Raw genomic sequence first — 26,290 nt, 5'->3', positions numbered from 1 at the left:
CAAATTGTGTGCTTTAATTCGTTATGGTTCTCACTTCCGGTTATGTTTTTTTTTTTTTTTTTTTTTTTTTAACAAACTTTATTAAAGTGCTCATATTATGCTTTTTGGCTTTATTTTTTTTTGTGCATGTTATAGGTTTATAAAGTGAAAAAGCTCAAAGTCCACCCCAAAGGGACTTACCATCTCCAACAGAAAACACTGTTCACAAACTGCTCCAAACAGCTCTATTGTAGTCCAGCCTTTACTTCAGAGACAAACGAGGTCACTTTGTAGTACACGTTATAATTTTTGAGCATCAACGACTTCATTTCCTGTACTCAGATACACTTTTATGCACCAATTTACGGTGGAAATACCTTTATTTAGCCTATGAAGAAGAAAATAACATGACAATTCAAAATATGTCAAAAATATAATGGAAAGTATGTTGTTGCGAGTCATTGGGCATTTTTAAGTGGTTATATGGAAATCCTGGAGCTTTCTTAGTGGGTATACTGCGTATACCTGCGTACACGTAGACTACACCGCAGGTTTCTGGTGATTTTGGCTGTCTTGACTTCTCTCAGCAAGACACGCGACCAGGCACACGGAGAGAGAGAGACACACACACACACACACACACACACACACACACACACACACACACACACACACACACACAGGCTACAATTACCACAGTTTTCCCACTCATCCCGTCTCTTTCTATCGGAGAGAGACGCGCGGTATGTTCCAGCTGTAAGTCTATTTAATCAACCTTTCCAAAAATCGACCTAGTAACCCGTGACGTGTCCGTCTTTTCTGAGTTCCGATTGGTCAGAATGTTTCCTTGCATATCCTGTTTTTAACCGAGTGGGTTGTGCGTCTCGTGTGATCAACACGAATTTATAGTTTCGATATCATCGGTGGGAAAAACCATAGACTTCCGTATTCCGTATTTCTGTTCTCCTTTTTCCACGTTTTAAACTTGTGAAAGCAGATCATGCAACTGATTCTGCTGCTGCTGCTGCTGCTGTCATGTCACGTTGCATCTGCAGGTAAGATCACATTTTTAATTTAACTGTGAATGTGCGCGGCGGTAGGCGACTTTCTTTTTGACGACGTTCAGCTGCGCTTCTCACCTGATGATACTTTATTTAAGTGTTCGTAAAAGTAAAAGTCTGTAAGTATCATCAGGAAAAGGTGGTGAAAGTATTAAAAGTAAAGAACAATCCTCCCATTGTAGAAAGAGTAAAGGATCCAACCAGCTGTGTGTTTACTGGTCTGATCATCTCAGCTGGACTTGTAGCCGTTATATTGTTGGCTAGTTTACTTTAGAATCTGGATGTGTAAAGTAACTAGTAACTAAAGTAACTAGTAACTAAAGCTGGAACAGATGAATGTAGAGGAGTAACTAAAGTAACTAGTAACTAAAGCTGTAACTGATGAATGTAGCGGAGTAACTAAAGTAACTAGTAACTAAAGCTGTAACAGATGAATGTAGTGGAGTAACTAAAGTAACTAGTAACTAAAGCTGGAACAGATGAATGTAGCGGAGTAACTAAAGTAACTAGTAACTAAAGTAACTAGTAACTAAAGCTGGAACAGATGAATGTAGTGGAGTAACTAAAGTAACTAGTAACTAAAGTAACTAGTAACTAAAGCTGGAACTGATGAATATAGTGGAGTAACTAAAGTAACTAGTAACTAAAGCTGTAACAGATGAATGTAGCGGAGTAACTAAAGTAACTAGTAACTAAAGTAACTAGTAACTAAAGCTGGAACAGATGAATGTAGTGGAGTAACTAAAGTAACTAGTAACTAAAGCTGTAACAGATGAATGTAGTGGAGTAACTAAAGTAACTAGTAACTAAAGTAACTAGTAACTAAAGCTGGAACTGATGAATATAGTGGAGTAACTAAAGTAACTAGTAACTAAAGTAACTAGTAACTAAAGCTGGAACTGATGAATATAGTGGAGTAACTAAAGTAACTAGTAACTAAAGTAACTAGTAACTAAAGTAACTAGTAACTAAAGCTGGAACTGATGAATGTAGTGGAGTAACTAAAGTAACTAGTAACTAAAGCTGTAACAGATGAATGTAGCGGAGTAACTAAAGTAACTAGTAACTAAAGTAACTAGTAACTAAAGCTGTAACAGATGAATGTAGCGGAGTAACTAAAGTAACTAGTAACTAAAGCTGGAACTGATGAATGTAGCGGAGTAACTAAAGTAACTAGTAACTAAAGTAACTAGTAACTAAAGCTGGAACTGATGAATGTAGCGGAGTAACTAAAGTAACTAGTAACTAAAGCTGTAACAGATGAATGTAGCGGAGTAACTAAAGTAACTAGTAACTAAAGCTCTAACAGATGAATGTAGTGGAGTAACTAAAGTAACTAGTAACTAAAGCTGGAACAGATGAATGTAGTGGAGTAACTAAAGTAACTAGTAACTAAAGCTGGAACAGATGAATGTAGTGGAGTAACTAAAGTAACTAGTAACTAAAGCTGGAACAGATGAATGTAGTGGAGTAACTAAAGTAACTAGTAACTAAAGTAACTAGTAACTAAAGCTGGAACTGATGAATATAGTGGAGTAACTAAAGTAACTAGTAACTAAAGTAACTAGTAACTAAAGCTGGAACTGATGAATATAGTGGAGTAACTAAAGTAACTAGTAACTAAAGTAACTAGTAACTAAAGCTGGAACTGATGAATATAGTGGAGTAACTAAAGTAACTAGTAACTAAAGTAACTAGTAACTAAAGCTGTAACAGATGAATGTAGCGGAGTAACTAAAGTAACTAGTAACTAAAGCTGTAACTGATGAATGTAGCGGAGTAACTAAAGTAACTAGTAACTAAAGCTGGAACAGATGAATGTAGCGGAGTAACTAAAGTAACTAGTAACTAAAGTAACTAGTAACTAAAGCTGGAACTGATGAATATAGTGGAGTAACTAAAGTAACTAGTAACTAAAGTAACTAGTAACTAAAGCTGGAACTGATGAATATAGTGGAGTAACTAAAGTAACTAGTAACTAAAGTAACTAGTAACTAAAGCTGGAACTGATGAATATAGTGGAGTAACTAAAGTAACTAGTAACTAAAGTAACTAGTAACTAAAGCTGGAACAGATGAATGTAGCGGAGTAACTAAAGTAACTAGTAACTAAAGCTGTAACAGATGAATGTAGAGGAGTAACTAAAGTAACTAGTAACTAAAGCTGTAACTGATGAATGTAGCGGAGTAACTAAAGTAACTAGTAACTAAAGCTGGAACAGATGAATGTAGCGGAGTAACTAAAGTAACTAGTAACTAAAGCTGGAACAGATGAATGTAGAGGAGTAACTAAAGTAACTAGTAACTAAAGCTGGAACTGATGAATATAGTGGAGTAACTAAAGTAACTAGTAACTAAAGTAACTAGTAACTAAAGCTGGAACTGATGAATATAGTGGAGTAACTAAAGTAACTAGTAACTAAAGTAACTAGTAACTAAAGCTGGAACTGATGAATATAGTGGAGTAACTAAAGTAACTAGTAACTAAAGTAACTAGTAACTAAAGTAACTAGTAACTAAAGCTGGAACTGATGAATATAGTGGAGTAACTAAAGTAACTAGTAACTAAAGCTGTAACTGATGAATGTAGCGGAGTAACTAAAGTAACTAGTAACTAAAGTAACTAGTAACTAAAGCTGTAACAGATGAATGTAGCGGAGTAACTAATGTAACTAGTAACTAAAGCTGGAACTGATGAATGTAGCGGAGTAACTAAAGTAACTAGTAACTAAAGTAACTAGTAACTAAAGCTGTAACTGATGAATGTAGCGGAGTAACTAAAGTAACTAGTAACTAAAGCTGTAACAGATGAATGTAGCGGAGTAACTAAAGTAACTAGTAACTAAAGCTCTAACAGATGAATGTAGTGGAGTAACTAAAGTAACTAGTAACTAAAGCTGGAACAGATGAATGTAGTGGAGTAACTAAAGTAACTAGTAACTAAAGCTGGAACAGATGAATGTAGTGGAGTAACTAAAGTAACTAGTAACTAAAGCTGGAACAGATGAATGTAGTGGAGTAACTAAAGTAACTAGTAACTAAAGTAACTAGTAACTAAAGCTGGAACAGATGAATGTAGTGGAGTAACTAAAGTAACTAGTAACTAAAGCTGTAACAGATGAATGTAGCGGAGTAACTAAAGTAACTAGTAACTAAAGCTGGAACTGATGAATATAGTGGAGTAACTAAAGTAACTAGTAACTAAAGTAACTAGTAACTAAAGCTGGAACTGATGAATATAGTGGAGTAACTAAAGTAACTAGTAACTAAAGTAACTAGTAACTAAAGCTGGAACTGATGAATATAGTGGAGTAACTAAAGTAACTAGTAACTAAAGTAACTAGTAACTAAAGCTGGAACTGATGAATATAGTGGAGTAACTAAAGTAACTAGTAACTAAAGTAACTAGTAACTAAAGCTGTAACAGATGAATGTAGCGGAGTAACTAAAGTAACTAGTAACTAAAGCTGTAACTGATGAATGTAGCGGAGTAACTAAAGTAACTAGTAACTAAAGCTGGAACAGATGAATGTAGCGGAGTAACTAAAGTAACTAGTAACTAAAGTAACTAGTAACTAAAGCTGGAACTGATGAATATAGTGGAGTAACTAAAGTAACTAGTAACTAAAGTAACTAGTAACTAAAGCTGGAACTGATGAATATAGTGGAGTAACTAAAGTAACTAGTAACTAAAGTAACTAGTAACTAAAGCTGGAACTGATGAATATAGTGGAGTAACTAAAGTAACTAGTAACTAAAGTAACTAGTAACTAAAGCTGGAACAGATGAATGTAGCGGAGTAACTAAAGTAACTAGTAACTAAAGCTGTAACAGATGAATGTAGAGGAGTAACTAAAGTAACTAGTAACTAAAGCTGTAACTGATGAATGTAGCGGAGTAACTAAAGTAACTAGTAACTAAAGCTGGAACAGATGAATGTAGCGGAGTAACTAAAGTAACTAGTAACTAAAGCTGGAACAGATGAATGTAGAGGAGTAACTAAAGTAACTAGTAACTAAAGCTGGAACTGATGAATATAGTGGAGTAACTAAAGTAACTAGTAACTAAAGTAACTAGTAACTAAAGCTGGAACTGATGAATATAGTGGAGTAACTAAAGTAACTAGTAACTAAAGTAACTAGTAACTAAAGCTGGAACTGATGAATATAGTGGAGTAACTAAAGTAACTAGTAACTAAAGTAACTAGTAACTAAAGTAACTAGTAACTAAAGCTGGAACTGATGAATATAGTGGAGTAACTAAAGTAACTAGTAACTAAAGCTGTAACTGATGAATGTAGCGGAGTAACTAAAGTAACTAGTAACTAAAGTAACTAGTAACTAAAGCTGTAACAGATGAATGTAGCGGAGTAACTAAAGTAACTAGTAACTAAAGCTGGAACTGATGAATGTAGCGGAGTAACTAAAGTAACTAGTAACTAAAGTAACTAGTAACTAAAGCTGTAACTGATGAATGTAGCGGAGTAACTAAAGTAACTAGTAACTAAAGCTGTAACAGATGAATGTAGCGGAGTAACTAAAGTAACTAGTAACTAAAGCTGGAACAGATGAATGTAGTGGAGTAACTAAAGTAACTAGTAACTAAAGCTGGAACAGATGAATGTAGTGGAGTAACTAAAGTAACTAGTAACTAAAGCTGGAACAGATGAATGTAGTGGAGTAACTAAAGTAACTAGTAACTAAAGTAACTAGTAACTAAAGCTGGAACAGATGAATGTAGTGGAGTAACTAAAGTAACTAGTAACTAAAGCTGGAACAGATGAATGTAGTGGAGTAACTAAAGTAACTAGTAACTAAAGCTGTAACAGATGAATGTAGCGGAGTAACTAAAGTAACTAGTAACTAAAGCTGGAACTGATGAATATAGTGGAGTAACTAAAGTAACTAGTAACTAAAGTAACTAGTAACTAAAGCTGGAACTGATGAATATAGTGGAGTAACTAGTAACTAAAGTAACTAGTAACTAAAGCTGGAACTGATGAATATAGTGGAGTAACTAAAGTAACTAGTAACTAAAGTAACTAGTAACTAAAGCTGGAACTGATGAATATAGTGGAGTAACTAAAGTAACTAGTAACTAAAGTAACTAGTAACTAAAGCTGTAACAGATGAATGTAGCGGAGTAACTAAAGTAACTAGTAACTAAAGCTGTAACTGATGAATGTAGCGGAGTAACTAAAGTAACTAGTAACTAAAGCTGTAACAGATGAATGTAGCGGAGTAACTAAAGTAACTAGTAACTAAAGCTGTAACTGATGAATATAGCGGAGTAACTAAAGTAACTAGTAACTAAAGCTGTAACTGATGAATATAGCGGAGTAACTAAAGTAACTAGTAACTAAAGCTGTAACTGATGAATATAGTGGAGTAACTAAAGTAACTAGTAACTAAAGCTGTAACTGATGAATATAGTGGAGTAGAAGTAGAAAGTGGCATGAAAAGACTCAAGTAAAGTACAAGTACCTCAATATTTGGACTGAAGTACAATACTGACTTAAATTTACTTAGTTACATTCCACCTCTGATGTTAGTTAAAACATTCAAAAAATTGCATTATGTAATTATTGTCACATGAAATTAAGTTTTTTTGATATACTGTATGTATAGGCCTACTTTTCTTTAATACAAATTTGCGATTTTATCCAGTTGCCTGCAATCCACATTAGTACTTTAAGCTTATTCGCCAGTGTTTGGGTGGGGCGTCCTCTGGTAGGAATCCATAGTAACATAGGATAACTACTCTATATCCACAACGTTCCACTTCCGGGATTGCTCCGGTGGCACAAGAAATTCCACCAGATGTATGTCTTTTCGTTGATGTCTGTCCCCTTCCTCTGTCTTAGTGTTGGCGTTCTAACCTCCGGTGGATTTGTGAGGACTACGGTTAACTGCTCCTCAGATCTCTGCAGGGTAAAGCCAGACAGCTAGCTAGACTATCTGTCCAATCTGAGTTTTCTGCTGCACGACTAACCGTGGATTTCCACAGGATGCAGAACGTCTGCGGACCGGCTCCGCTGCTGAACGGCTGCGTGCTCCGCCGTCCGTCAATACCCACCAGGTCCGGATTTGTTGCGTAACGGCTGCGGCCAGCCGACCACGAGATCTCGCGAGTTCACGTATGTTCGCGCGATATAACAGGATGTAGTTTCTATAAACAGAACCACAAAACCGACAACCGTTTGTTTCCATCCAGAGGAGTAGAGGGGAAACTACTCTGAGCTGTGTTTTCAAGGTGTAGTGCAGGGAAATATGATCCGCCGTGAGCACGCTGGATTTTATTTTGAAAAGTAACCGGATGTTTTATTTTGTTTCTGTGCTCGACTTCCTGTCCCGCACAATCTGCCGTGTGCTGAATTGCTGCGGAGCTCTCCGTCGTCCGTCAAAAATAGAAGCTCTGGTATCTGCTCCGGAGGGCTGGGACCGCCGGAGCTGGGACGGAGTCGGGACGCAGACGTTCTGCAGTCAGTGGAAATACACACACTGACTTTAATGGAAACCTAATGACTCCGTCGACGTTCCGGAGACGTTCCGGAGACGTTCCGGAGACGTTCCGCATCCAGTGGAAATTGCCAGTAAAACTACTTTTGAACGTACACGTACGTTTGAATGTTCCACCAAAACAAGTTCCTTCCTGAGGCTATTTAGCAGACGCACCGTGGCTCCGTCCGGAGCTTAGCTCCGCCCAAGATGATTGTGATTGGTTTTAAGAAATGTAGAGCGCTGTGGAGGAAGGTCTGGCAGTGCGAGACTATAGGCTAGCTAACGTTACGGTTAGGTGATGCGTTTGATGGGTCCAAACAATAGTGTAACCAATCTCTTTAAAAAAAATGCTCTAATGCTTTAATTGCAGTTATATAAAATAAATGCTCTTAGACACTTATTAAAGGGGAACTATGCAGCTTTTTTAGCTTAATTTACCTTAACTGAACAGCTTCGGAGTCATTGGAATGGTTATATGACTTTTCTCAGGTTGAATGGTGGTCGTCTCGCTCCCCCCTATCGCCTGTGAGCAGAAAAACCACCCTCGCAACTTTCGGCTGGAATATGCGTGATATCAGGTCTCGCCATGTAACAAATTGCTTCATGGCACTGCACACATACAGGAACTGGCTAGCTAAATAACGAGGTAGCGATGGAGTTTTCCATCCTATCGTCATGGCTGAGTCGGCAAAAAAGAAGCAGAAAGCATTGTCAGAGGAACAGAGGAAGAGGAAACGGCAGACTGACCGAGAGAGGAGTCAGACACAAGTAAACATAGGAGCTGTAGGGGGGGCGCTATAGAAACCTGTAGGGGAGCTCTATAGAGAAACCTGTAGGGGGGGCTCTATAGAGAAACCTGTAGGGGGGGCTCTATAGAGAAACCTGTAGGGGGGGCTCTATAGAGAAACCTGTAGGGGGGCTCTATGGAGAAACCTGTAGGGGGGCTCTATAGAGAAACCTGTAGGGGGGCTCTATGGAGAAACCTGTAGGGGGGGCTCTATAGAGAAACCTGTAGGGGGGGCTCTATAGAGAAACCTGTAGGGGGGCTCTATAGAGAAACCTGTAGGGGGGGCTCTATAGAGAAACCTGTAGGGGGGCGCTATAGAAACCTGTAGGGGAGCTCTATAGAGAAACCTGTAGGGGGGGCTCTATAGAGAAACCTGTAGGGGGGCTCTATGGAGAAACCTGTAGGGGGGCTCTATAGAGAAACCTGTAGGGGGGCTCTATGGAGAAACCTGTAGGGGGGCTCTATAGAGAAACCTGTAGGGGGGCTCTATGGAGAAACCTGTAGGGGGGCTCTATGGAGAAACCTGTAGGGGGGGCTCTATAGAGAAACCTGTAGGGGGGGCTCTATGGAGAAACCTGTAGGGGAGGTCTATAGAGAAACCTGTAGGGGGGGGCTCTATGGAGAAACCTGTAGGGGGGGATCTATAGAGAAACCTGTAGGGGGGGCACTATAGAGAAACCTGTAGGGGGGGGCTCTATAGAGAAAACTGTAGGGGGGGGCTCTATGGAGAAACCTGTAGGGGGGGGCTCTATAGAGAAACCTGTAGGGGGGGGGGCTCTATAGAGAAACCTGTAGGGGGGGCTCTATGGAGAAACCTGTAGGGGGGGGGCTCTGTAGAGAAACCTGTAGGAGAAACCTGTAGGGGGGGCTCTATAGAGAAACCTGTAGGGGGGGGCTCTATAGAGAAACCTGTAGGGGGGGCTCTATGGAGAAACCTGTAGGGGGGGCTCTATAGAGAAACCTGTAGGGGGGGGCTCTATAGAGAAACCTGTAGGGGGGGGCTCTATGGAGAAACCTGTAGGGGGGGGGCTCTATGGAGAAACCTGTAGGGGGGGGGGCTCTATGGAGAAACCTGCCAGCAAAAAGCCAGAAAACAGCGAAGAAATGGCCAAAACTGAATAGCGCCCCTTTAAATCACTGTTACAGGCCTAATTTGTCAATTTTTTGTTACACAATCTCCATTTCTTTGTCTAACAGCAATTAATTGCTAACATTAGCTAATCTCTTAAGGCGTGTGACTGGTAATTGTTGATTTTGTTTAGATATGCCAAATTGTAATTACTTAAGGGGTTATAGGTCAGACTATATACTTATATTGTTAGTTGTTGGCACTAGACCCAAAACACATTCATAGCAACAAAAATGTGGGGGGGGCAGTTAGAAACAATGTTTTATGATAATAAAGAGGCACAGTTTACTTTATAGGCTGTGTGAATATATAACCAAAAGATGTATCCTGGAATTCATTCAAAACTGTACTTTGTTTAAAAAAATTATTATTTTTATGGCAAAGTTTGGAATTGTTACAGCTCTGGCTGAAATCTTGTGCTTCTCTGTGCAGCGATACACTCCCTGAAGCATGTCTACACGGCATCCTCTGGAGTCCCAAATTTCCCCGAGTTTGTGGCCGTTGTGTTCGTCGACGGGTTTCAAACGGACCACTACAGCAGCATCACCAAGACGACGGTACCCACGCAGGCCTGGATGAGCCGAGTCACAGCAGACGATCCAGAGTACTGGAAGAGGCAAACTTCGTACTGGGAAGGCCAAGAGCAGATAGGAAGGGTCAACATTGAGATTTTGAAGGAGCGCTTCAACCGGACTGAAGGTGTGTTTAAAGAACGTTTCACTTGCTAGCAGCTAGGGCTGTACAATTACTTGAATTTTAATCACAATTTTTTGATTTTGGCTCCTAACGATCACAAAAACAGTATTCGGAAGAATAAAAAAAAACCAGATTATTTTGCATGTTACGCTTTGCAAGTAAACTCGTTTTGTCTCGTGTTCTGAACGGGAATTCAAATGGTTAAAACGGGAAAAGTATGAAGGGAATTGTCACAGTTGAAGAAGTTTTCACTGTTTTTTAACTTCAATACATGCAACATCTTTCCAAAAGTCAACTGGGAATTATGTTAAATTGTGTTAGATTTTTTTTAGCAGTGAGGGCAGGTCTGTCCGAACAATATTTTCATATTTTCAGTTTCAGTTGTATTTTTTGAGGAACCATAGGGCGCTTAACATCTACAACAGGTCTACAAAATGAATGTTACGAGAAATTCTTCATAGGGAAACAAATCCAAAGTATAGAATGAAATATTACACTGACTCACTTACTGTTTTAATTAGGGCTGTCAAAATAACTCGTTAATTTCGATGAATTAATCTGAGAAAAAATAACACGTTAAAAAAAATATCGCAGATTAATCCATTCCATATTGACGTTTGACCCGGAGCCGTTCTAGCCACCATTGGACTGTAAAATGAAGGAGGGAGACGAGAATGTGCTGCCTGGATCATTAACTGGAACATTTACTGTAAAAATCTTCTTCCTGCCAACCCTGGCTACTGAAATCTGGAGCCACTGATATGTCTGCTCTTCTCTCTGGTGCTCTGAAGACGATACAGGCAACACAAACACCGCTGCACGGGACACTAGTTAACACTATACTCGACAGCAGCTAACGTTAGCCTACCACTAGCTAGTTAACACTATACTCGACAGCAGCTAATGTTAGCATACCGCTAGCTAGTTAACACTATACTCGACAGCAGCTAATGTTAGCCTACCGCTAGCTAGTTAACACTATACTCGACAGCAGCTAACGTTAGCCTACCACTAGCTAGTTAACACTATACTCGACAGCAGCTAATGTTAGCATACCGCTAGCTAGTTAACACTATACTCGACAGCAGCTAATGTTAGCCTACCGCTAGCTAGTTAACACTATACTCGACAGCAGCTAACGTTAGCCTACCACTAGCTAGTTAACACTATACTCGACAGCAGCTAACGTTAGCCTACCACTAGCTAGTTAACACTATACTCGACAGCAGCTAACGTTAGCCTACCACGAGCTAGTTAACACTACACTCGACAGCAGCTAACGTTAGCCTACCGCTAGCTAGTTAACACTATACTAGACAGCAGCTAACGTTAGCCTACCGCTAGCTAACACTTTACTCGACAGCAGCTAACGTTAGCCTACCGCTAGCTAGTTAACACTATACTCGACAGCAGCTAACGTTAGCCTACCGCTAGCTAGTTAACACTATACTCAACAGCAGCTAACGTTAGCCTACCGCTAGCTAGTAGCTGGATTAAACACGGTTGAAATGCATTTGCATTTGAAGTTATTGTAAATGTCCTTTTCCCATCTGGTGGTTGTTTTTGTCGTTCAACAGCAATTTACTAGTGAAATAAGTTATTGTTATAGTTATTACATTATTATTAAATCATTTAATTTTGACCATATGGCCTTAGCAATAAACAAGCCGTTCTTTAATGTCACCGACTGTTGTTTAGTACCCTTTTTTTCTTTTCTTTTTTTACTTTCTTAAAAAGCATCGGTACCTTTAATTATGTATGCGATTAATTTCGATTAATTAATCACAGAGTATGTAATTAATTAGATTACAGTTTTTTAATCGATTGACAGCCCTAGTTTTAATGTTTCCAGATGTATGATATCAGGACGATGAGCTGACAGAACTGACAAGTTGAACTTTGTCCAATTAGAACGGACCCACCATGGTGGCGGTTTTGGTGGAGCTGTTGGTTTAATAGTCGACTCGGAAGAAAGCGAACGTTTTGACAATAAACTACATCAACACAACAGTATGTGGAGTTAAACTGGACGGGCCCAATAACCTCTGAATAGTTCTACTTGTTAAATTGCAATGTGAGCGGCAGCCAACAGGGAGGGGGTGCATTATGTCGGCAGGATCATTTAAAAGGCAACCACGACTACATTGTGCGTCTGCCCTATTTCTGATACCATGGCGGCAGAAATTTTGCCATGGCGGGCCGCCACTACAAAATCAACATAGAGTAAACACTGTTTCCTTACATAGACCAAAGTAATTGTGATTATGATTTTTTCCATAATCGAGCAGCCCTACTAGCAGCATGGCTCTGTGGATGGAGATGTCTTAACAGTTATTGGATGGACAAGGGCGTAACTTTGGGTTCAACATTGGGGGGGGATCTTCAACTATCTAGGGAGGTCCCAGGATATGTCTGCATGTGTTGAAAAAAGCGCAAAAACATCAAAAAAATTTCGAAAAACAAACTCAAAAAAAGATACAAAAACGTAAAAAATTGCAAATGTCAGAAAACGCGACAAAAACTTTGAAAAAATTGTCCAAAAAACAACTCGAAAAGAAGACAACAACGTCGATAAAATGGTCAAAAAACCTTGAAATAGGCGACAAAAACTCTCAAATAATTGCCCGAAGAACCCCCGAAAAAGGCGTCGACGACGTCAATTCTGGCTCTAGCACTGGTTTGTCACCCCTGCGCTAAACTAAGATGATGGTTTACTAAAACCTGTGCTTCCATATCTCTCTCTCTCAGGCATCCATGTAATCCAGGTGTTGAATGGCTGTGAATGGGATGATGAAACTGGAGAAGTTAATGGTTTTGGTCTAATCAGTTATAACGGAGAAGACATCTTAATATTGGACATGAAAGCACAGAGATGGATCACCACAAAACCACAGCTTCTCAGAAGCCAACACAAGTGGAATAATGACAAAAGTTGGTTAGAATTCATGGAGCACCGTTTGACCCAGGAGTGCCCTGTGAGGCTGAAGAACACTCTGATGTACGGGAAGAGCACTCTGCAGAGAACAGGTAAAAGACGAAACTGCTTATATTGTTTACTTACACTTATTTGCGTAGATTATTATTTTTTTTCTTTTGCTTTCATACCACTCCAAACCAACCAGACTATCAGACCAAAACGCTCCAGGGTTCCTTTTAGGTAGGTAAGTGTGACAGTACTCTCGCATTGCCAGACCTTCCTCCACAGCGCTGCGAAGGAAGGTCTGTCTAGTCCACACAGCATTCGTGGACGGGAGAAAAACGTGCTCTGGTTTATTGGCATTTCTTTAAACCAATCACAATCGTCTTGGGCGCCGGACGGAGCCACGGTGCCTCTGCTAAATAGCCTCGGGAAGGAACTTGTTTGGTGGAACATGTGTACGTTCAAAAGTTGTTTTAGTCGTGCGACAGAAAACTCAGATTGGACAGATAGTCTAGCTAGCTGTCTGGATTTACCCTGCAGAGATCTGAGGAGCAGTTAACCGTAGTCCTCATAAATCCACCGGAGGTTAGAACGCCAACACAGAGACAGAGGAAGGTAACGGGACATCCAGCCGCAAATGATGGACTACAGGCAGAATTTCTGGCGGCACCATCGCAATCCCGGAAGTTGAACATCGTGGGTATAAAACTAGTGTGAAAGCAACCTAAATTGTTTTGGTCTGTCTTGCATCTGTTTCTCCAGTTCTTCCCAGGGTGTCTCTGCTCCAGAAGACTCCCTGGTCTCCAGTGAGCTGCCACGCCACCGGTTTCTACCCAGACAGAGCGCTGATGTTCTGGAGCAGAGACGGAGAGGAGCTTTACGAGCACGTGGACCACGGCGAGCTCCTCTACAACCATGACGGGACCTTCCAGATGAGCGTAGATTTGAATCTTTCGCTGGTCAAACCTGACGACTGGTGGCGGTACGATTGTGTTTTTCAGCTCTCCGGTGTCGAGAATGACATCCTAACCAAGTTGGATCCAGCAGTGATCAGGACAAACTGGGGTGAGTAGCATTACTAATTACACTAAGTATACATTTACTTAGCTATGACGTTTAATTAACAATGTGCTTCTTCTTTTGTATGGACTAAACTGGACTGTTTTGTGTTTTATACAACAAATACTACTGTTGCTTAGCCTGGCTCTGCCCTCCTACGTACTTCCGCTCAATTTTCATTTCCCTTTAGTACTACGTCTGGGTTTGCGGTATATTCGCGGGTTTTCTCAGACCAAATATTTGGCGGTCCAATCAGCGAACAGACGTGACGTGCGCTAGTTTGAGTTGTAGTTCCGTAATGGTGGCGGAGAAAGATGCGAGCGAAGCCATTCGGTCCGTTGTGGCAACGCTGCTGAATATCCAGAAGTTAAAGCCCGAGCTAGAATAATCTTTGCTGAGTTGTGTTGGTGGCCATGATGTTGTGGCCCTCCTCCCCACGGGGTTCGGGAACAGTTTGATTTTCCAGCTCGCTCTGTTAGTGGTGAAGGAGTTGGCTAAGGCTAACGCTAGCGATGCTAAGCCGATAGTTGTTGTGTCGTCTCGTCCTACCAGACAGGACGTAGGAGGGCGGAGCCAGGCTACCAGAGTGGCTCTGGGCAGATCCAACAGTTTTCGGTTATTTTTACCTCTTTTGGGGATTGGTTTGTCTTTCATAATTTTTTTGAAGGGGGGACAAATCTACACCTATGCATGTATTGTTAACTCGTCTACATCAATGTCCACTCTGGTTTTAGACAGAAGTACATGCACTGTGAAGGAATAGTTTGACTGGGAATGAATTTGAATTTTGAATTTGGGAAGAGTGGCAGTTTTACAGAATCCAAACAGAGATTTTAAATGAACCTATAGTTTAAGGGCACATTCAGTCCAGAAAAAATGAACCGGTGATTGCCACAGGGTTTTGTGGCGGAGGGAGTGTCCCTGAAACCCAGGCCCATTTGTGTGATGTCCTGTTGTGTTCTTTAACCCCCCAATGTAGCACAAGTAGACTTTATATTTCACACAGAGTTGGTCCGATACCAATTTTGCTTCCCTGATACTGATACAGAGTACCGATCCGATACCAGTGTGTCATATATTTTATTATGTTTTAACAGCTGTATACTACTATCCCTGTATATATGTGATATGATTTCAATCTTTGTTGTACGGCCTGGCTCGTGTTAAACTCTTTGTGAAACATGAATAAACACAAACAATGAACGCCACAGAACTTTCTTTTATTATCCACTTTGTCGGTCAGTCATACAGGAAAAAGAACATAGATAAACTACTTTAAAGGTGCTCTAAGTGATGTGACACGTTTTTTAGGCTACAATATTTTTTGTCACATACAGCAAACATCTCCTCCACTATCCGCTAGCTGCCTGTCCCCTGAACACACTGTAAAAAAAAACGTGGTCTCTGTAGACAGCCCAGGCTCCACAAACGGCAACAAAAACAAACTGCGCCAACCTGCACCACCAAACATAACATACAGTGTTCCAGCCAATAACCGACAAGAAGGAGTTGGTTGAGTCATGAACGTGCATTGTGGAAGTAGCCTACGTGCTAACGCTGCTGCGGTGATGGCTCAACCAAATCCTTCTTGTCGGTTATTGGCTGGAATGCTGGAAGACTGTTTGTTATGTTTGGTGGTGCAGGTTGGCACAGTTTTTTTTTTTGTTGTCGTTTGTGGAGCCTGGGCTGTCTACAGAGACTGTGTTTTTTTACAGTGTGTTCAGGGGACAGGCAGCTCGCGGACAGTGATGAGATGTTTGCTGTATGTGACAAAAAATGTTGTAGCCTAAAACAGGCGTGACATCGCGTGCTCATTTAGAGCACCTTTAAAGTAGATTTTCCTTCGGGGCTACATTACGTGGTATCGGTGCATAAACTCCAGTACTTTATGATACCGTTACCTGCATTTTAGGCAGCATCAGAGGCTTTTCGATACTGGTATCGGTATCGGAACATCTTTAATTTCACAGTTACTCTTTTCCGTCAGATGGTTTATAGATCTTGAAGTTTCCGAGAGCACTTGAAGGCAGCTTTATGTCCAGGAGAAAGAGAGAAAGAAAACAGACGGAGGGACTGGAGGAAACAGTCAGCTGTTCCACAAACTCCCGGGCAGTTCAGTGCTTGCGTTTGATTTGTTTCCTGTACGGGACTCTCACACCGCCTCAAAACACTCTCCGACAAGTCTGATCCACGCGCACATGACTGGCCACCGTAGTGTGACACAGGGTTGCGTTTTTCCAAAAGTTTCCAAAAATTAGTGTCTACTTTTCACCGCAGTCTGCTGTGTTTTGTGCGTCTCCCCCCTTCGACGTAAACGCACTGTGCCCATTCAAAATGAATGGAAAGACCTGCGTTTTGTACGGACCGTCTGATGGCCACGCAGCCTAAGATAAAAAAACAAAAAAAGTGTCAAAAAAGACAAAGACGAAAATTTTAAATTTTTGACCCAGAAAAAACAAGTTGCTTGTTGGTCGACGAGAAGACCACACGTATCCGGACTAAACTTTGACAGTCATGATTATCCACTAAATCAGTGTTTCTCAAATGGGGGTCTGTGTAGCCCTAGGGGTACTATGGAGTACTGCAGGGGGTACGTGAGATTCCTTTTTGAAATGTTAATTTCAAATATATCAGTCATGCATAATTCATAAAATTTATTTGGTTATGGATTTTAAACATTTGAAGTAACATTTAAGTGTGTTACAGTTACAAGCTTGTTAAGTAAATCAGACACTAATGGTGCAGAGCTGTAATGTACTTCTTTATAAGCCTTTTTTCTACCAAAAATGCTTTGCACTCGTCAGGGGGTACTTGGCTAAAAAATATTTCAAAGGGGGGTACATTATTGAAAAAAAAGAACCACTGCACTAAATCATAACTATTTGTTGAAATAACTCATAATTTCAGCTTCATTTTTTTTTAACTCAAATTAGGTATTTGATTTAAATGGATAGATGGATGGATGGATAGATGGCTAGATGGAAGGGTGGATGAATGGATGGATGGATGGATGGATGATGAATGGATAGATGGATGGATGGATGAATTGATAGATGGATGGATGAATGGATAGATGGATGGATGAATGGATAGATGGATGAATGGATAGATGGATGGATGAATGGATAGATGATGGATGAATGGATGGATGGATGGATGGATGGATGAATGGATAGATGATGGATGGATGGATGGATGAATGGATGGATGGATGGCTAGATGATGGATGGATGAATGGATAGATGGATAAATGGATAGATGGATGGATGGATGAATGGATGAATGGATAGATGGATGGATGAATTAATGAATGGATGGATGGATGGATGGATGGATGGATGGATGGATGGATGGCTAGATGGATGGATGGATGAATTGATGGATAGATGGATGCATGAATGGATAGATGGATGGATGAATGAATGGATGGATGGATGGATGGATGAATGGATAGATGGATGGATGGATTGAATGGATGGATGGATGGATGGATGGATGGATGGATGAATGGATGGATGGATTGATGTGCTTGCTTCCTGCATACAGAACCTGTTCTCTGTTGTTTTGTTCAGTTGAGAAGCCCAGTTCTACAACACTCCCCATCACGTTGTCTGCAGTGGTTGCAGTGGTTTCCGTCTTGACGTTGGCCACCGGAGTCACCGTTTACAAAAAGAAAAAAGGTGAGAGGCTGAAACTTGTAATGGCTGTAATCACTCCTCCTGTCCATTGTTGGGCATGAAGCTATCTACTGCTGGGAACGCTGAAGGGGCCAGTTCACAAAGAATATATATATATATATATATATATATATAAAAGAAATCCAGAAATGCATAACAAAACATGAACAGATTTCCCTAACATTAGTTACTTATAGTTATTTATGAGTTCTCACTAACATAATATGATAATGCAGTTTAAAAATAAACTTGTTTGTTTTATTGTCATAACAGAACATCAAAATATATTAAAGTTCTGATAAATAAAATGTACAAAAATACAAACTTAAGATATGAAACGTAAAGGGTTAAACATGAGTGTTGCCAACAGGGAGGTTGTAGTGCGCCCTCTGGTGGACAAACTACGCAACGCCAACACTCAGAACATGGCTGAAGGGTGTTTCGTCTGTTTTTATTTTATTTTTTAAATATTCATTTATCGGCCATTTTAAACACTGATACCGATAGTTTGGAAAATGCCCGTTGAGGGTAGATGTAGAGAAGTAGTCGTGAGCAGGTGTTGACACTCAGAATGAGTCAAAGATGATGATGAAAAGATGGGATTTTATTAATACTTTCCCAATTAAGGCTCGTAGTCAAACAAACGATTAACAAAACCAAAATTAGAGGAAAAAAAAAGGAGAAGACAAAAAAAATACTTTCACAAAAAATAAAATAAATTGACGTGAGAGTCAAAAATTGTTAAATGATACAAAGATACAGCTGTATACAAGTTGACTTTTTTTTAACAAGTCACCAGAGCCTTCCACAGACTTACGTCCTCACTCTTCTAGCTCCCTGAGCTCCCAGTCTATATAGTCCTAAAGCACGCCGTTGGGATTGGAACATACCAACACAAAATACCATGCAGGGGTGGCTCAGGCAAGTAGACAATACAAGCTAAAAACAGCCAAAATTAATAGATCTATTAGGCTAGAAATTTACCGAAGAATATTTACATGATTCACAAAACATTTCACAAAGCCACAAGATACCTTGACGGCCAATAAAATAATTACTCATGATTCCGGTAACTTCCTGTCACCCCGGAAGTCCTAGCGTCCTATTTAAACTCGCCGATGGCGGCAAACTTTCCTTTGTAAACAAAAGAGAGCAGACGCCGGTAAGCCACAAAAACTACATGTTAACCTCTGTTACCTTTTAAACTCAATAAACAGCAATGTAGTTAACAAAGATATGAGTGTTGCGTGATTATTATAACTGGTGATGTTTGTGAAATAAACGGTATGGTTTTAAACAATAGAGAATGATGTATTGATGGAGGTAGCTATAGCATTTTAAATCACCGCAGTATTAGATGTTAAATATGTGCGCATGAAAGCTACGGGATTACTGAGGGGAATTTGATGAATGAATGGCTATGCTTAACAGAACATATGAACCCAGTATGATAAGTAACAGAGCATATTGACACGCTAACAAAACATATACCGGCAACATTTACACTTAGTCTTTGAGAGAAAATAGCTAGCGCATCGCTACCGTGACGGCAGCCATGCGCCCCGTCACAATGCCTAATATCGGCCCGCCGATAATATCGGCCCGCCGATATATCGGTCGCCGATATGAGGTACAGAGGCGTTTCCTCCGAATTTCAGGAAGGAATTTAAACACGTCAAAGAGATTCAAAATCCAGTTTAGTGGTGTTGCTGTTTTCAAACCTTCAGACTGTAAAAGAAGACACTACTCAGGATTTTCCCCAGAAAAGTTGTTTAGCTAAGTGGCGAGTGTCTTTTTTTTCGGCGAGGCCAGTCACAGTCTGATGGCAGCATTAATGTAGAGCTTAAAGGTTTCTGTGATAACAGAATCATTAAAGGAATCGCGAAATTGACAATTTACAAAAAGCTATAAGACAGATTTCACAGGGCCCTACATTAAGTCAGTGCTAAAAGCTAACTGGAGATTTGAAAATATGACTACGTCTAAGTTTCAAACCGAGCCACCCCGCTGTAACTGTAGTTAACCACATTGAGGGCCCTATTTTAACGATCTAAGCGCACGGCGTGGAGCGCCTAGTGCAGGTGTGTTTAGGGCGTGTCCAAATGCACTTTTGCTAGTTTGACAGCGGAAAAAATGGTCCGTGCGCCGGGCGCCTGGTTCTAAAGGGTTGTACTTAGTGTCTTCATTAATCAGAGGTGTGTTTTGGGCGTAACATGCAATCAACCAATCAGAGATCATCTTCCATTCCCTTTAAAAGCCAGGCGCGTTTGGACCTTGGAGCATTGCTGTTATGATGGAGGATTTGCACCATAATATTTTTATTTGTAATGTTCTGCATGTGTGTGTGCTGTGCGTCCCTGTGTGTGTAACAAGCATAGTGTGTGCGCGCTGTGCACGAGCCTAGGAGCATTTTACTAATGCTCTGTTAAAATAACAATGAAATGCTGCGTTATTGACTTTAGACCAGGTTTTTGTTGGTCAATGGTGTGATCACTTCCCGCTGCCTCAAGATAGCAATACGCCCAGAATGCACCTGAACACACCTCCCTGTAAGACCAGCACGCCCAGAATGCACCTGAACACACCTCCCTGTAAGACCAGCACGCCCAGAATGCACCTGAACACACCTCCCTGTAAGACCAGCACGCCCATGGGCCACAGATGGGCGCGGGTGCATTTGCTATTTAAACGACGTGGGCGCTGGACGGTAAACTGACAACTGCGTCGGTCTTAAACTAGCAAAGACGCTTGCGTCAGGCTTTGTTTTGCGATGCGCCGGGTGCAAGATAGGGGCCCTGAAAATGAATTCCCAGTAGCTTAGGCCTGGTGGGGGGCAACTTCATTGGCTTCATTAAGTTGAAAAAGGAGCTTTAAGCTTTTTAAGGTGCTTTAACAATGGATATTCTGGGGGGAGTACTAAACCCAAAATCCAATCCACGTGTTCAAAAAGTGAAGAAAAGGTAGCACATCTCAAGATCCCAAGTTAAAGAGGATATCCTCCTGCACTAGGGAACTTGACAAGTGCTGCCTTTTCTTCACTTTTTAAATGTGCTTCGTCACCACCAACGCCCTGAAGGTGCTAATAACTAAATATACGTATACAAAGCGTGTAAAAGATAATTCATACCAGTGTAGTGAGCGGTGATAATGTTCTTGTGAGTGGGGTGATACATGGAATAACGTTTTTCTTTTCTTTTTATTTCAGCCAAGAGCCCTTCAGATTGTAAGTATTTTGTTTTCTCGCTGATCAAGTCTGACCTACTCTCTGTACTTCCAGTTTATGTTGGTTGGGTGTAATGTAGTTCTGTACAAAATACACGTCTTACTGACCTTCCAGCTCCCGACAACGTCGAGCTCTCTGAGAAACTGAAACCAGAAACCTAATTGCACACAGACGTCTGTGCACCCGGTAAGTTATTTCCATTTGGGTAGATGGAGCAGTAACATGAGGCCTTTCCAAACAATTTGGGTTTGAATGACAAAGTGTTGTGTAGGAAAGAAAGGAATAAGACAAAAGAGACTACTTGAATTAGTGGTAAAATTAAAGGGTAACTACTGTTTTTTTTCAACCTGGACCCTATTTCCCTATGTTTTTATGTGTAAGTGACTGATAGGAACAACAATCTTTTACTGGATTCTTTTACTTTTACTGGTCCAATATTGAGCGCGAACGCTGTGACCGGCATCCAGAGACCGGACTGTAATGTAACCCTATGGGGCAAATGTTCAGCGTCAGTTAGTTTTTGCTGTTGACAGGCTCAGATTATTATTCTAAGTGTCTGACAACATTATAGAAAGGATCCCTACAGAGATAGACCTGTAAAACCTCTTTGAGACCTTTCTGTTTACCCAGAAACAGCTCTGAAGTCGCTAGCACTAATCCCACCAGACTCCATTTAAAAAAACTGTACTTTTAGCGTGTACAGAGCCAACATATTTTCACATGTAAATCTGTAAACTATGTGTTTATTTCAACCAAAATTAAAGTTGTGATGTTTGGAAAAGTGGAAAGACGACCCAAAACGGCTTATCATAGTTTTATTTTGATTCTGTCAGCTTTGAATGAAGCATATTATACGATGCTAAAATTTGTGTTTATTTACATGGAGTCTGGTGGGTTTAGCGAACGCGATTTCGCGGATGTTTTTATGTTTAAAAAATGATCTTACTCTTTAACAGAAAGGTCAACCTCCTTAGAAATCCTTTCCATGATGTCAGACACTTAGAATATTAATCTGAGCCTGTCAGCGGCGGAACGAACACTTTTGTGAAGGTAAATACAAGCTGCACAATTGTCCTATTAACTCACATTGTAGCTTGTTTCTCTGCTGCCGACTGCAGCGATCTCGCTTAATACTGGACCAATGTCAAAGACTGTTGTTCCCATCAGTCACTTAAGCCGCTTTCCGACTGGAGGGATTTTTGCAGTTCCTAGAACGTAACGTTCCTAGAACCCTTTTTTTCTCCTGTTCCGGCTGGACCAATTTGTGGATTATTAAATTCCTCTGACCACAGTTCCTGTAACTCTTTCAGCTCCTACTTCAGGGCAGGGTCTTTTTACTTTTCCCTTTTCTGCATAGTGGTGGTTAAATGGCTGTGTTACAATAACAAAAGGTCAGTCCCTATGGCCACTTGGCCAGTGCGAATGCAAATGGCAAAACCGGTTTTGGGGGAGAGTAGTTAGTAGAACTGTTTAGAAGTGGACTGTTCCTATATAACTGTATACATTCTTGTAACTACTTGGTCGGAAAGAGGCTATAGACACGAAAACATAGGAAAAGAGGGTCCAGGTTGAATAAAACAGTAGTTACCCTTTTAATGTAAATGTAATTACAGTTGATGCTAAATGGGTTTTTCTTTCTGCCTCATGTTTGTGGAAAAGGTGGACCGGAGTAAGAAGAGGTGTTGTCACGTCCGTCAAACTGCAGAAAGCAGGTCATTTATTTTGTTTTGTGGCATTGATTGAGGATTTGTAATTGAATCCTAAAATGGAAAGTCAGACTTGGGCCAAAGGAATAAATGAGCCTTGTTGTGTGTCTGACACTCCACAGTAGCTGACGTTAATCCTAAATTACAGTATGTGATGCTATGATTTCTTATATCCACATAAATGAACACACAGAAATATTCTAACCCGTGTTTACAGTATACAGTTGGAAATGAACAAGTGGTGTTTTGCTAAAACCAAAAAAAAAAAAACAATCTGTATTTTGTTTAATTCTTTTCCAGTTATGTAAATATTCTGCTCATATATTTCTGTAAAACAAAGTTTTTGGTAAAAGCTGCACTTTATGTTGAACTCAAAGCCAAGTATAATTAATATATTTTATCCTATGATACAGAGTGTTGAACTATTTTACATGAAAAAAAATGTTAATTAAATGCATCACAGCGCCGTTATGTGTTTTGTAGAAAGTCTCACTGTAAGCTAAATAACCCGCTCCCACTACTGAAAAATAAGCTTCATAAGGTTGGCATCTTCCATTTTTTTGATTTTAAAAAACCCATGTCTTCTAACTTGCTGGAGTGCGCATGGAAGAACAAAATATGTTAAGAGTTTCTCAACCTTTACTGGTCCATTTCCACATTTTAGGACGCAAAATTCTCATAACGCCATCTTCTATCTCACGTGTCAAACTCAAGGCCCGCAGTGCCAAGTCCGACCCCTCGCAAATGTTGGTCCGGCCCGCATATCACTTTATGCAGACCTTATACCAAAAGACTTGTTAAGCAATTCCACTGTTGCAGACTAATGTCCAAAATCCTGAGAGTCTTGCTAGAGTCGGGGGGCTCCTGTCGGCTCCATCGTTTGGTGTAAGGTCATACAACTCAGTCCCAGTCAGTCTTTGTCCCGTCTGGATGCTCAGACAAAATCAAACATGTTTGATATTATCTTAAGTTTGAAGTCTTGGTAGTGAAGTTATGCTGCGTTCTAGGCAACCCGTAACTCGTGTTTTTTACGACCTTCTAGCCGTGAAAGTGCCCTGGAACGGCAGTCAAAGCCGTAACGTACTCCCCGTGAACTCGTACCAGATCGTTGTACTCCCAGTTACAGTTGTTGACATCACACACACATGAACAACAATGGCGACCCCAGTTGATGCTGTACAGCCACCAGTGATTAACGGTGAGAAATAGACATAAATAGGCAACGTAAAGTAATTCTGCACATTGTAATCATAACAGTACACATATGATTGTGTACTACTACAGGTTATGTTTATTAAATGAAGCCCAAAATATGTCACCGACTAGAAATCACTAGTATCACCTAGCGCTAGCTAACGTCAACGTTAGGTAGCCGCTAGATAACGTCAACATTATGTAACTTTTTTCAGCGTTTTAAAAGATGTTTTTGTCGATTTTGTTTTCCTGCGTTTTTGTAGCTTTTTCCAACATTTGTCACTTTTTTCAACGTTGTTTTGTCATAGTTCTGATAAAGACTCGTTTTTGTAAACGAGTCAAAGTTGACCCGAGGACAACAAGAGTGTTAAAAATGTAATCTTTGTTTTGCTTGATTTTGCTAAACTCTGCAATGGCTAAGGATGTTTTTGCTGACTTCTTTAGGGCTTTAAGTCGACTAAACTGTAAGTGAGAAGGCTATATGAGACGTGCAATGAAACTAGGGATGCACCGAATCCAGGATCTAGCTTCGGATTCGGCTGAATATTGGGCTTTTTGACGGGGTTGGGTTTCTGCCGAACCTTAGAAATTTTTCCCAGCGAACCGAACCCTACGCTTGCACTACACGCGCTACGCTGGTCGACATAATGACGGCGCCGTTGATTACGGGAAGGTGTTTACGTAGGTGGAGCGTTCAATGCAGGAGGCTGTGAGAAAGTGAGCAGAAAAAGTGTAGTTTGGCAGTACTTTCAGTCAAAAGAAGGCCATTCAAGTTCCACATGTTCAATTTGTAATGCCGATTTGTCTGGTGGTGGCGAGGACCCTAAACTATACACAACATCACCGCTGTTACAACATCTGGTATGAAACATCCGGAAGAATACGAGTTGTTCGTGAAGGAATCTACAGACAGCAGCCAAAATGCAGCAACTTCAGGTACGGCAAAGGAAGGACAGTCACAGCTCAAAACTTGTGTTAACCAGACGACCATTACCTACATATTGGGATTATAAATCTAAAAGGCTAATATTTAATATATTGATTGGATCTTGAGATAGGGTAGGTTTTCTCCACTTGTCTTCCTGGCATAATGTTGCCTATTCTTTTTACAGTTGAAATAAAATAAAAATGAAAAATACACTGCTGTGGACATTGTTTACTTCATTAATGTGTTCACTGTGTTAATGGACTGAGGATGGGAGGAGGATTCGGTATTCGGTATCGGCAGAATCTTAACCACTGGATTCGGTATTCGGCCGAACCCCAAAAATCTGGATTCGGTGCATCCCTAAATTAAACAGTATATATATAGATATAAATATATATCTATATATATCTATATAGATATAGATATATATAGATATTTAGTATTTTTAGATAGTATATAGACAGATATTTGACTTTTTCAATGACATACTATACAAGCATGTCAATAAACTACACGTCTGGCCCTTGATGTGAACCCTGTTTTCCAGTGTGGCTCTTAGTGAAGTTGAGTTTAACACCCCTGAATTAGAGCGTTATCAAGTTGTCATGTGATCTACAGTATTTTGCCCCTGTGTATCAAGACACATCTGGCATCTCAAACCAGAGGTTGATTAACTTTGGTCTCTTTGGATTATGTAACTGAAAATTATATGTACATGTATATATATTTGTACTATACAGAGAGATAGTCCTGTCACCATTTTGTTGGGATATAACTGACACTGAAAAACAATGGATGTAATAAAAAGTAGTCTTATATCTGTATTCATTTTGTCTTATTTTGACTTAAAGATATTTGAGAACGTGCAAATGTAAACCAAGTATCAGATACTAGGAGATGATTGCAACTGTACTTTTAAGACATTAACGACAGTTACTAGTTACTTTATCCTGTACAGCAGAAGATGAAGAGTCCAGAGTCCAGTTTAATTAAACAATAACTTTCTGGCCCACAGGAGGATTTACTGTACCAACTTTCAGCGCTGGAATGTATCTAAGTACATTTACTCCAGTGCTGTACTTAAAGGTGCAGTAGGTAAGCCTTACAAAACTAACTTTCTGTCATATTTGCTTAAACTGACCCTATGTTCCAGTAGAACTACTTGAATCAGGTAATTAAAAAAAAAAAATCCGGCTCCTCTGGTACCACCTACAGCCTGGAGTGTGATTTGCAAAAATCCACCGCTCCCTGTTCAGATGCACCAATCAGGGCCAGGGGGGGGGGTGTCTAACTGCGTGTCAATCACCGCCCATGCACACGCATTCATTCTCCCTTGTAGGGGGAGGGGCTTAAGACACCGTTTTGGGCTTTAGCAGAAAATGGGGAGGGACTGAGAAGTTGTCGATGTTCAAATATTTTGGCTAAGTCCTGG

The 26,290-nt window shown here is 40.3% G+C and overlaps 2 protein-coding genes across 3 annotated transcripts in view; both read left to right on the top strand.

The window, feature by feature from the left end:
- LOC118492948 (CD209 antigen-like protein A) overlaps positions 1-26,290 on the top strand; it is a 219,043-nt gene that overhangs the window by 43,671 nt on the left and 149,082 nt on the right. The window lies entirely within an intron of this gene.
- On the top strand, positions 613-22,853 carry LOC116062343 (major histocompatibility complex class I-related gene protein-like). 2 transcript variants are annotated; one of them, XM_035993206.1, is made up of 8 exons: positions 613-1,029; positions 9,883-10,154; positions 12,900-13,178; positions 13,834-14,136; positions 17,703-17,810; positions 21,013-21,030; positions 21,145-21,216; positions 22,690-22,853. In XM_035993206.1, exons 1-7 carry the CDS (start codon positions 980-982, stop codon positions 21,189-21,191), a joined length of 1,077 nt encoding a protein of 358 aa, XP_035849099.1. In that variant the 5' UTR covers positions 613-979; the 3' UTR covers positions 21,192-21,216; positions 22,690-22,853. The 2 variants fall into 2 exon arrangements, with proteins under 2 accessions (XP_035849099.1, XP_031172864.1); XM_031317004.2 differs by having other exon boundaries at positions 615-1,034; positions 9,888-10,154.

The sequence above is a fragment of the Sander lucioperca genome, chromosome 16, assembly GCF_008315115.2.
Source record: "Sander lucioperca isolate FBNREF2018 chromosome 16, SLUC_FBN_1.2, whole genome shotgun sequence".
NCBI lineage: Eukaryota > Metazoa > Chordata > Actinopteri > Perciformes > Percidae > Sander > Sander lucioperca.
Note: the sequence above shows the minus strand (reverse complement) of the source record. Positions and strands in the feature narration are given on the sequence as shown.